This window comes from Cebus imitator, unplaced genomic scaffold (assembly GCF_001604975.1).
Source record: "Cebus imitator isolate Cc_AM_T3 unplaced genomic scaffold, Cebus_imitator-1.0 Scaffold353, whole genome shotgun sequence".
Classification (NCBI taxonomy): domain Eukaryota; kingdom Metazoa; phylum Chordata; class Mammalia; order Primates; family Cebidae; genus Cebus; species Cebus imitator.
In genome coordinates, this window is record NW_016107668.1 from 1,252,545 (window position 1) to 1,264,695 (window position 12,151).

At 48.9% G+C, this 12,151-nt stretch overlaps 1 protein-coding gene across 2 annotated transcripts in view; it reads left to right on the top strand.

Moving 5' to 3' along the window:
- USP13 (ubiquitin specific peptidase 13) overlaps positions 1 to 12,151 on the top strand; it is a 128,096-nt gene that overhangs the window by 10,315 nt on the left and 105,630 nt on the right. Inside the window, exon 1 of one of the 2 annotated variants that reach the window (XM_037730566.1) lies at positions 9,115 to 9,162. The exons of the other annotated variant lie outside the window; for it this stretch is intronic. Within the exon in view, the coding sequence (XP_037586494.1) occupies positions 9,130 to 9,162 (33 nt within the window). The 5' untranslated portion in view covers positions 9,115 to 9,129. Of the gene's footprint in view, positions 1 to 9,114; positions 9,163 to 12,151 lie in introns of those variants that run through there. 2 annotated transcript variants of the gene reach the window in all.

Genomic DNA, 12,151 nt, shown 5'->3' on the forward strand with positions numbered 1-12,151 from the left:
CGGCCCCCCATTCCTCTTCCTACGGTCCGGGGCTCGGTTAGAGGAGCGGCCCCATTCCTCTTCCTACGGTCCGGGGCTCGGTTAGAGGAGCCCCCCCATTCCTCTTCCTACGGTCCGGGGCTCGGTTACAGGAGCGGCCCCCCATTCCTCTTCCTACGGTCCGGGGCTCGGTTACAGGAGCGCCCCCATTCCTCTTCCTACGGTCTGGGGCTCGGTTAGAGGCGCCGCCCTCCCTTTTAGTGCCCCAGGTTGAGACACGAATGGCCACCACACCCGGCTAATTTTTGTACTTTTAGTAAAGACAAGGTTTCACCATATTGGCCAGGATGGTCTCGAACTCCTGACCTCGTGATCCGTCCACCTCATAGATTACAGAGTAATCCCAAAGTGCTGGGATTACAGGCATGAGCCACAGCACCCGACCTCAGATAGCTTTTAAAATAGGGGTCTGATCATGTAATTTTCCCAGCTTGAAATCCTCAGTGGCGCCATTCAGACTCTTCTGACATAGGATCTCACCTCCGTTCACCTTGTTGATGCAACTTTCCTGCCGTCTGCATTCTCTGTCCCAGTGGGTTTTCCATTCTCCAGGTGCTCCCTGCCTTTGCCCTCCATGCACTCACTCATGCTCCTGCATTCACAGGAACACGTTCTCTCAGCCCTCAGCCCCCTAGAAGAGCCCTGTTGGTCCTTTGCCAGCTCAGGTGTTCTCTGTGAGGACTTGTCCCACCCCAGAAGCTGAGTTGGATATCTGTTTTCCTTTGCTTTCCCTTTGTACACCTCTGTCATGGGTGGAATACAGATGGTGGAAGATGTGGAATAGCTGAGGTCTTGGAGAATTAAAAGGAAAAGAGTAGAGAACTGAAAACTACATCATTTGTGAACCTGTGCCATTAAGCCTGCATCTTCTCTGATTTTCTTTTTTCTTTTTTTTTTTTTTGAAACAGAGTCTTGCTGTATTGCCCAGGCTGGAGTGCAGTGACATGATCTTGGCTTGCTGCAACCTCCACCTCCTGAGTTAAAGTGATTCTCTTACGTCAGCCTCCCAAGTAGCTGGGATTACAGGCGTGCGCCACCATGCCATTTTTTTTTTGTGTGTGTGTTCTTAGTAGAGGTGGGGTTTCGCCATGTTGGTCAGGCTGGTCTCGAACTCCTGACCTCAAATGATCCACCCACCTAAGGCTTCCAAAGTGCTGGGTTTACAGGCATGAGCCACTGTTCCCAGCCTGATTTTCTCTCTCTCTCTCTCTCTCTCTCTCTCTCTCTCTCTCTGTGTGTGTGTGTGTGTGTGCGTGTGTGTTTAAAGATCATGGGCATATATTTTAGAACAAAAAATGTTATTAAAAGTAGCCAATTTGGTATTTTAATGTTATCTTATTATCTGAAACATCATAGGTTTGACTCTTGGAAAGCCAGGGAAAAGAGTCTTGGGTACTTGAATAGTGTTTCTTGTGTTGTGATTCCAGGGCACTGGGTGAAAGGTCCCACATGCGGCCCTCAGGGAGATGACAGGAGGGCTGGGCTCTGTGGTTGCAGATCAGGCCTCTGTCTGGTCTGCTCGGTATTGTGGTAACAGTTAAGACTCCCCTTGTTCCCGTGCACAGGGAAGATGTGAATGGGGCACCTATTTTTAGGGCTAGAACATGGGGGCAGCGCAACAGTGACAAGAATGTAATGAATCTGAACGTGCCTCTGGATGGAGATGGTGCTTGAGGTGTAGGTTTGTGCATGCTTCATGTGATAAGATTGCAAAGGAAAGGCTGGGCACGGTGGCTCATGCCTGTAATCCCAGCACTTTGGGAGGCTGAGGCGGGCAGATCACCTGAGGTAAAAAGTTTGAGACCAGCCTGGCCAAGATGGCAAAACCCCATCTCTACTGAAAATACAAAACTTAGCTGGGTGTGGTGGTGGGCACCTGTCATCCCAGCTACTCGGGAGGCTGGGGCCAATCACTTGAACTCAGGAGGTGGAGGCTGCAGTGAGCTGAGATCACGCCACTGCACTCCAGCCTGGGCAACAGAGTGAGACCCCGTCTCAAAAAAAAAAAAAAAAGATTTAAAAGGAAACATTCTGCTTGGCAGTAATAACAAGTGTTAATACTGATTTGCGGCTTACCGTGCAGCCTGCACTGCGGCAGGTACTTCGGGGTGGAGGGGATGTGAGTAGGAGGGAACAGAGGACCGTGGAGACTCGTGGACTGCGTGTGCTGATTTCAAGTGTCTGTTATGGAAGGTCCAGCATGATTTCATGACCGCCTGAGCTGACCGTGGTCGTCAGGTGCTGCTTATGAATCACACACTATACCAGGCACGTCATCTCATTTAATTATGATAGTAACTGGCTTACATGCTGTAGGTGCTATTTTTGCCTGCTTTACAGATGAGGCAGTGGAGAGTCAGAGAGGCTAGGTAATTTGTTCAAAGACAGCTTCATGACAGAGGTGGGTCTTTAAACCCTGATGAGTCATGAAGTTAGACCCTGTAGCACTTAGAGGATATTTAAGATTTTTCTTTTTCTTTCTTTTTTTTTTGAGACAGAACCCTACTGTGTCATCTAGGCTGGAGTGCCGTGGTGTGATCTTGGCTCACTGCAAACTCCTCCTTCCGGGTTTGAGTGATTCTCCTGCCTCAGCCTCTTGAGTAGCTGGGACCACAGGCATGCACCACCACACCCAGTTAATTTTTGTATTTTTAGTAGAGACAGGGTTTCTCCATTGTTGGCCAGGGCAGTCTTGAACTCCTGACCTTAAGTGATCTGCCTGCTTTGGCCTCTCAAAGTGCTGGGATTACAGGCATGAGCCACTGCACCTGGCCGGACATTTAAGTGTTAAACAGTGTGGTGATCAAAATTTGTGAGTGGGGATTTTAGGTCTGGGAATAAGCGACAAAACCTAGAAGCGTTACTGGCCTGGACAACTGGAATCTGGAGCGTGGGGGCGGACAAGGGTGTGGAGGGGGACCCACTGCGCATGTGTGTGCGACAGTAAATTGTCTTATGGAAGAGAAGATTCCCGGGGAGACAGGAAAGCAAGGTTGAATCCTCTGTGGGATGTAAAAGAGGTTGGTCTCGATAGAGTTGGACCTGAGGGACCAGCCGGTCATGAGCAAGGGAACAGCGTGAAGACGGGGGTCCTCTGGTGCTGCTGTTCTGGAAGTGGAGTGAGGAGTAGGTGGGGTGGCTACAGGAAGCAGGGTTGAAAGTAATTCCTGGCTGGGCGCGGTGGCTCACACCTGTAACCCCAGCGCTTGGGGAGGCTGAGGCGGGCGGATCACCTGAGGTCGGGAGTTTGGGACCAGCCTGGCCGACATGGAGAAACCCTGTCTCTACTAAAAATACAAAACAAATTAGCTGGCATGGTGGCGCATTCCTGCAAGCCCAGCTACTCAGGAGGCTGAGGCAGGAGAATCGCTTGAACTGGGAGGCGGAGGTTGTATTGAGCCGAGATCGAGCCACTGCACTCCAGCCTGGGCGACAAGAGAAAAACTTCGTCTCAAAAAAAAAAGAGAAAGTAATTCACATATTGTGTCCTTTTCGGAAAGCCGCTGACCTGCTCCTTCGGAGGTGCCATTGGGGGCAGGTTCTGCCGCGGAGGGTCCAGCCTGTTCTTCGGAGGAAGGCTCAGTGGCTGGGCTCTCGCTCTAGGTCCCCTGGTTCATGACTGGACGCGGCTGATCAGGGAGCGGGCGGTGAGGGCGCTGCGACTCGCAGCCTCTTCACCAGTGTCTCGGAGCCCAGCACGTGGGGTCTTGCCACTGTTTTTGTCAGGGAGCTGTCAGTCTGGAGCAGCCGCTTCCAGGGACTCCAGCTGTCCTGCGTGTCGGGGGTGGAGCTGGCAAGGCTGCCGGGAAGCCTGGCAGGGCCTGTGCCGGCCGCTTACCTGACTGGGGCTGCTGTCCTGTGCCTGTCCCTCCTGCTTTCCTTGAATGCAACAGCCTCGAAAGAAAGAGAAACTGCTCTTTTCCCCAAGCCCCCACGACAGACAGCGTGTGCTTGCCGACAGCCGCCCACCTGGCTCCTGCCACCAAAACGACATCTGCTTCCCAGCAGCGCCAGGCAGCCTGCAGGGGGCTGGACTGGCCGGGGTTCAAATCCACCCCACTGACTACTTCGTGGCCATGTGACCCCAGCTTTCACGTCCCTGAATTCCTGTGAGCCTTGGTTTCCCCCCTGTGGCGCCTTACCTTGCCGGGTGGTTGTAATCACAGCTGTTAAGTTAAACCTGTCTCACTGCTGAAGTAAGGTTCCCTCCGAGCAGAAGATGAAATGGCATTTATGGAGTCTTGGCGTTGCCAAAGAGACATCTTTTACTTGGTAATTCTGCATAAGGCTCTACCCAATAGTGAGCTCTTTTGCTGGCCTCTTTTTTTTTTTTTTTTTTTTTTTTTTTTTTTTTTTTTTGAGGCGAAGTCTCGCTCTGTCGCCAGGCTGGAGTGCCATGGTGTGATCTCAGCTCACCGCAACCTCCGCCTCCCTGGTTCAAGCGATTCTCTTGCCTCAGCCTCCCAAGTAGCTGGGACTACAGGCATGTGCCACCACGCCCAGCTAATTTTTGTATTTTTACTAGAGACACGTTTCACCACGTTGGTCGGGCTGGTCTCAAGCTCCTAAGCGCGTGATCCACCTGTCTCAGCCCCCCCAAGTGCTAGGATTACAGGCGTGAGCCACCGCGCCCAATCTTGCTGGCCTCTTTGATGGGAACTCTGTTCCGGACCATTATTCATACTCAAATTCAGCTCAGAGGGATGGGCTATGGGTTAGCCTGGAAATTCAATCTTCGTGTTTCTCGGGGATTTTATCCTGAAGAAAACCATCACCTTTTAAAAATAAAAATAAGCATGGACTATAAAAGGTGTGCTGTTGGCAAGGTAGTTTCACATGTTCTTTTTGTACATGGGAACCGCTGCAGGGGCTCCGTTCACCGTGCGCAGACGCCGAGGTTTCCACGTCACCCATCTGTCCTGAGAGTGCTGCAGTAGCTGAATCTCATGCTCTGCCCCTTGCCCTTCCCCAGCTGCGGTAAGGGACAGTGTCCTCATTGCTCAAAACACCCAGAGGAATGATTCGGTTGTATACTTTCCAAAACAGTTAACAAATGGTGCGTCAATAGAACAGTACATTTGTAGTGGAGTCAAAACCTAGTTGTTGAGACTGCCTGCAGCCGCAGGACCAGGCTGTACAGCTGTAATGCCCAGGAGTCCTCTGCAGAAAGGAAGACATTCGAAGCCAGCGCAGGCTGCGGAAACATCACTGTGTTCCCACTTCGACATTTGTTTACTACAGGTGTTTATATGTTTTTAGAGGTGGGGTCTCACTGTGCTGCCCAGGCTGGCATTGACCTCCTGGGCTCGAGTGGCCCTCCCACCTCAGCCTCTGAGTAGCTAGGACTGCAGGTGCACACCACCACGCCTGCTGCTGCACAAATATTTGTTTTTTTCTGAGCATTTCATGGCCACACACATGGTTTATCAGTGTTAGCAGCAAGGCCTGTACTCTCTTGGGAGTATACGCATTTGTTCTTTCCTACCTAGTTTACGTGGACACGTTTACTTCACTGGATCTGCTGTTGAAACCAGGATTTTGGATTTTGCAACTATCGTGTTTTGGTAATTCTGTTTTATTGGTGACCTGCTATCCAGCCTGTTTTCTTTCTTTCTCTGTTTATTTGTTTTCTGAGACAAGGTCTCACTCTGGACCTGGCTGGAGTGCAGTGGTGTGATCTGGGCTCACTGCAGCCTTGACCTCCTGGGCTCAGGCAGTTCTCCTGCCTGGGCCTCCCAAAGTGCGAGATTGCAGGCAACTCCTCTGATCATCTTTTCTCATGTTTAAAATGAACATCATAACCTCACAGGATAAAACGAGATACTAATAACATGCAATGCAATATAAAACTTTTACTGTTTTATATTTATCTCATATTATAAAGTAAAATATACTTTACATTCATTTTTGAAGGGGAAAAATATAGATTCCCCCTGCCACCTTCCCCAGGCCTTGTTTAGACAAAGCCTACCTGGAAGAACCTCGTTCGATGATGGAATTGTTCTGAGTCTGAGCTGTCCAGGAGGGTGGCCACTAGCCACGTTTGGGTGTGGAACACTTGAAATATGGCCAGTGCACAGGGGACCTGAATTTTTAGTGTAACGTGATCTAAATTTCATACTCACGTGTGGCCCTCCTGTTAGACAGTGTGGGTCTGGACTGTGCAGTAGCCTCTCAGCTGTGTATTTCCTGACCCCCCCATAATTCTTCCCCCGTAGCCAGAGTGACCTTTGAAAGATGTAGCTGAGCCTGTAGCACTGCTCACTTTAGAAGCCTCCGGTGGCTTTGCCTCTGCCCAGGGTGCGCCCCGTTCTCCCCGGCGTGCGAGGCTTCCTTGAGCTGACCTTTGCCGCCCTCTCCTGCATGATTGCCACCTTGTGCTCTCCAGCACCCGGCGGGCTTTCTGTTCCTCAGAGCAGTAGCCACGCTCTTTCTGGAGTTGGGACCTTTGCACATGCCCTTCCCTCCCTGCTTTGCTTGCCTGACTGCTCGTCATCTTTGAGGTCTCAGCCTTCTGGAGACAGCCCTGCCCCCCATCTGCATAAAGACTCCAATCCTCAGGCTCCCTTTAACACTGCTGGAAATGATCTTCCATGTAGCCCTCTTTATGAGGATGTGAATGTCACTGGGGCGCCACCCTCGCGGGGTCCTGATGTCTTGCCTTGAGGGACTGAACACACTCCTGCCTGCAGCCCTGGGACCTTCCTCAGCCTCTAGAGAAGCACCAAGGCCTGACTCTCATGGCTTCTTTTCCGTTCTCCACAGTGACCCCTTCTGCAAACATCACTGAGTGGCAGCCACTGGAGCAGAGTGTTCCTGATTAGTTTCATTTTTCCCAGATGCAGTCACAGCCTCATGTGCCTCCCTGAGGTTACATTCCCCCTCCTTTTTTTTTAAGATGGAGTCTCGCTCTGTCGCCCAGGCTGGAGTGCAGTGGTGTGATCTCGGCTCACTGCAACCTCTGCCTCCCAGGTTCAAGCTGTTCTCCTGCCTCAACCTCCTAAGTAGCTGGGACTACAGACGCACGCCGCCATGCCCAGCTAATTTTTTTGTATTTTTAGTAGAGACGATTTCACCATGTTAGTCAGGATGGTCTTGATCTTCTGACCTTGTGATCCGCCCGCCTCGGCCTCCCAAAGTGCTGGGATTACAAATGTGAGCCACTGTGCCCGGCCTACACTCCTTATCACCTCTATTTTACTTGTTTCCAAATTTCCTCAGCTACAAATCTCAAGTTAATGTCTTTTTAATCTCAAGTTATTGACCGGGTGCAGTGGCTCATGCCTGTAATCCAGCACTGTTTTTTTGAGACCGAGTCACCCAGGCTGGAGTGCAGTGGCGTGACCTCAGCTCAGTGTAACCTCTGTCTCCTGGGTTCTAGCGATTCTCCTGCCTCAGGTATGCGCCACCATGCCCAGCTAAGTTTTGTATTTTTAGTAGAGACGGGGTTTCACCATGTTGGCCAGGCTGGTCTTGAACTCCTGACCTCAGATGATCTGCCCTTCTCGGCCTCACAAAGTGCTGGGATTACAGGTGTCAGGCACTGTGCCCAGCCAATCCCAGCACTTTTGGAGGCCAAGGTAGGTGGATCACTTGAGATCAGGAGTTCAAGACCAGCCTGGACAACATGGTGAAACCCTGTCTCTACTAAAAATACAAAAAAATTAGCCAGGTGTGGTGGTGCGTGCCTGTAGTCCCAGCTACTCGGGAGGCTGAGACAGGAGAATTGCTTGGACCCGGAGGTTCAAGCGTGGTGGTGGGCACCAGTAATCTCAGCTACTTGGGAGGCTGAGGCAGGAGATTCCCTTGAGCCCTGGAGGCAGACATTGAAGTGAGCTGAGCTCGCTCCACTGCATTCCAGCCTGGGTGACACAGTGAGACTCTTTCAAAAATAAAAAATAAAAATCTCAAGTGATTGCCACCACGCTTTACTTTGGGTAGGGGAATATACAGCCTCCATAAAGCCATGTGCTTGGGAGGCTAAAGCCTAAGAAAAGCCAGGTTTGAGAAAAGGGAACACATCTAAATACATTCAGTTAACAAACTTTTATTTATTTTTTAATTAAAAAATGAATCGATGTTCCTGAAGAGAAATTAAAAAATGCCAGAAGACAACGGGAAGAAAGATGTTCCCACATTGTCTCCCCATGCTGAGATCACATCCTGCACCGGGAGGGTATGCATGCCACGTATGTTATAACATCATACCCCATGTACGTGTTTTCCTATCAGTAAATACTCATCCACAAGTCAGTTTTAAGTGGCTAAAGCGTGTTACATTTCATGGAGGTACCGTGAATTATCCAGCAGATCTGTTCTTGGGCATTTATTTGGGTTAATTCTTGTTACAATGATAAGCAGCTCATCTGGTTAAATTGTTTTCCTGTCTCCTCTTTTTTCAGTCGATGTTCTAGAAAATACCACGTTCTGGTGTTCTTGACCTTCCTTTTGCAAGGGCGTGTGAGTCAGTCTTCCCGTGGTGTTCGTGTGTGATTCGTCCTGGTGTGGGTTTGCTGTGATTCCGCCTACCCACATCATGTTTCTCTTTGCAGCAGTGACCGCTTGTTTTCCACAGAGACGGTGCTGTGTGGTTATGAGAACAGGTGTTTTGCAGCAACTCTTTCCGGAGCACGTGGTTCACGTAAGCTCACGCTCCCTTCCTGTCTTCCAGTGGGCTGGTCGTCAAGAAAACATCTTCGTAAACAGAGTTCTCTGAACACCGACTGATTGACAGTGTAGTGTATTTTTATTTAAAATGACTGTTCACTTGCTACTCTGAAACACGTTGCAACCTTGACCTTTCTATTTGCCACAGTTTTAACGTTCTTTGAAATGGCAAGCAATTTAAAAGAAGTGGCTTTGTCCTTGCCGTTGCTTTTGAATGGTCCCTAGGGTGATACACTGCAAAGCAGTGGGTGAACGGCTAGGTTTATACTATATGCATTTTGGAATGCTGTGAAGATAGGATTTTAGCAATACATGGGGTTTTACTGCTGCCCCTTTCTTGCAGTTTGTCTGTGCGTTGGAAGAAGTCAAGGGAAGTCATTATAGAACCCTGTGCAGAATTTCTTGGCGTTCTTGTGATTTTGGATGTCAAAGTCTTGCATCTTGGTCAAGTTTCTGGTTAGTGCATCATGAAAATGATTATCAGAATCCTAGTTAGCTTAAGATTGTGCACGGAACTGCACACTGGTTGTTCTGGGCTGGGTGCCCTCTGAGCATGGGGGGCAGGTAGGATCCAGGCGGGATGGGGGTGCAGAGAAGGCAGCCTCTTTGCTGAAGAACCAGGTGAGACCGGCTTGGTTATAGCAGGTGGGAAAGCTGGGCCTTGGGGTTCAAGTGCCCAAGGTGCTAAGAGGGACTTCAGCCAGACAAACCTGAAAAGCTAGTATTTCTGCTGGTGCCTCAGGCTGTTTTTCTATGTGTGGCCATGAGTTTTATTTTGAGAATTCCCACTGCTTTGTCATGCCAGAGACTTTAAGTGGAACCACTACTATGAACCATTTTAAAGTCAGATCGGAAGGTCACTGAGGAACAGTTTGAGAGAGAGACCAAATAACAAATGGTGAAGTGGAAGCTCTCATTCATCCCACAGAGGTTCGTTTGATTCTGCCCTGGACCAGGTACGGTTTTTGGTATTCGGTGATAAATGATACAATTCTTCTGCCTTTGAGGAGCATATGTGTATTTCAGCTTCTAAAGGTACTGGTGCCAAACTGTAGGATGCTCGGGTTTCTCACAGCCATGGATTTCGGTGGCATGACACTGAGTGTAAAATAAAAGCAGATTTAGGGTCAAGGACCGTCAGAACGGGGGCTGAGCAGGGAGCTGTGGGAATCGTTTCTGGGTGGGGACTGGCAGAGTGTGGGGTCGGGGAAGCGCACGTGAGGGGCATCAGTGTGGGCTGCTGTGGAGGCTGCAGGCCTGACCTCTGTCCCGAAGGCCTTTTAGGTGATGCTTTCCTGGCAGGTGCGACACTCCTAGACATGGGCAGAGTTCACCGAGCCCTAGGCACGTGCTGCCTCAGGTGTGTTGGCTGACTTGCAACACGGACAGTAGTGCTTTTTCCTTTTTTTTTGAGACAGAGTTTTACTCTTGTTGCCCAGGCTGGAGTGCAGTGGCACAATCTCAGCTCGTTGCAACCTCCACCTCCCGGGTTCAAGCAATTTTCCTGTCTCAGCCTCCCAAGTAGCTGGGATATTAGGTGCCAGCCACCATGCCCAGCTAATTTTTGTATGTTTAGTAGAGATGGGGTTTCACTATGTTGCCCAGGCTGGTCTTGAACTCCTGACCTCAGGTGATCTGCCCGCCTTGGCCTCCCAAAGTGCTGGGAGTGCGTGAGCAGTATGTCTGTTTGCCTAGGACATAGACCTGTTGGGTTTTTGGAACTTAAGGTGTGTGAGTAAGTCCCTATCTGGCCGGAGCTTTGAACTAGTCATGTGCAGTGGGCCCGTGTATCTTTCCTTAACAAATGGAAACAACACGAAACAAAAAACAAAAACAGCCTCATCCATTGAGAGAACAGTTGGAGAAGCACCAACTGTGGGAGGTTTCATGGTGAGAGGCCTGAAAGTCAAGCAATAAATATAAAGCCGTTGATCACATTCCAGTTTATTTCAGGCCTTTGTAATGTGCAGACTTCCCTACCCCTGGCCTTTCCCCTCAGGTCATCAGCATCTGTTCTTTTTTCATTGGTTTTTTCTACATACATATCTATGCATATTATATACACTTCTTTTTTGGAGACGGAGTCTTGCTCTGTCACCAGGCTGGAGTGCAGTGGTGTGATCTCAGCTCACTGCAACCTCTGCCTCCCAGGTTCAAGCTCTTCTCCTGTCTCAGCCTCTCGAGTAGCTTGAATTACAGGCCCCTGCCACCACACCCAGCTAATTTTTTGTATTTTTAGTAGAGATGGGGTTTCATCATGTTGGCAGGCTGGTCTCGAACTCCTGACCTCGTGATCCACCCGCCTCAGCCTCCCAGAGTGCTGGGATTACAGGTGTGAGCCACCACACCCGGCCTTCTATAAACATTTTCTACACACATTTCACACAATTCATAAAAGTGTCTTTTTAAATAATGTTGCAGTATTTTCTTGTGCTTATATGCCACAATTTCTTAACTTCTCTGTTTGGGGCTGTTGCTACATTATTTTATTATAGATCGTGCATATGTGAATATTTTGGTACAAATTAGGTTTTTTTTTTTTCCTTCTTCTTTTGGGCCTGTACATGAAGGGGAGGTACTCTGTCAAAGTGTCACTGTTTTTTTGCTCTCTAGGAAGACTGAACCAATTTATATTGTAGAAGAGGATCTACAGGTTTTTTCTGCAGTTTCACGCCGTGCAATTTTAATAGTTTTTGCTGGTTTATGAGGCATATACCTGTGCCTTGAGATTGTCTTAATATGCTTATTGAAGGAAGTCGTGAGGATGTAATGGTTTGATTTTAATATTTTCTCTCATTGGAAACCAAATGGTCTTTAAAAAAAGTCTTAGTTGAAGTTGAATGTTGACATCTTGTGATTCATCTGTTTTTGTATGGTTTGGACACATGCTTTTATTTACTGTACTTTGTATCTTTCCCCATTCTCTTGCTCATTATTCGTTTCATTACATTTTGTGGTGCAAAACTTATTCACTAATGTTTACATTTTTAGACTCAACTACATTATCTCTGATGATATTCTTAAGTTTTTTGGCCAGAAATTATTTTCTCCTTTAAAAGTGGGCGAAGTATATTATTCTGCTGTTTTTAGGTTTGTAATTGCTTATTTCTTGGATCTATTTGGACCTTATTACAGTGTTTGGTATAAGATGTAGATCTAAGGCCAGGCGCGGTGGCGTACGCCTGTAATCCCAGCACTTTGGGAGTCCGAGGCAGGTGGATCACGAGGTCAGGAGTTTGAGACTAGCCTAGCCAAGATGGTGAAACCCCATCTCTACTAAAAATACAAAAATTAGCCCAGCATGGTGGTGGGCACCTGTAATCCCAGCTACTCAGGAGGCTGAGGCAGGTGAATCACTTGAACCCAGCAGGTGGAGGTTGTGATGAGCTGAGATCACACCACTGCACTCTAGCCTGGGCAACAGAGCAAGACTCTTGTCTCAAAA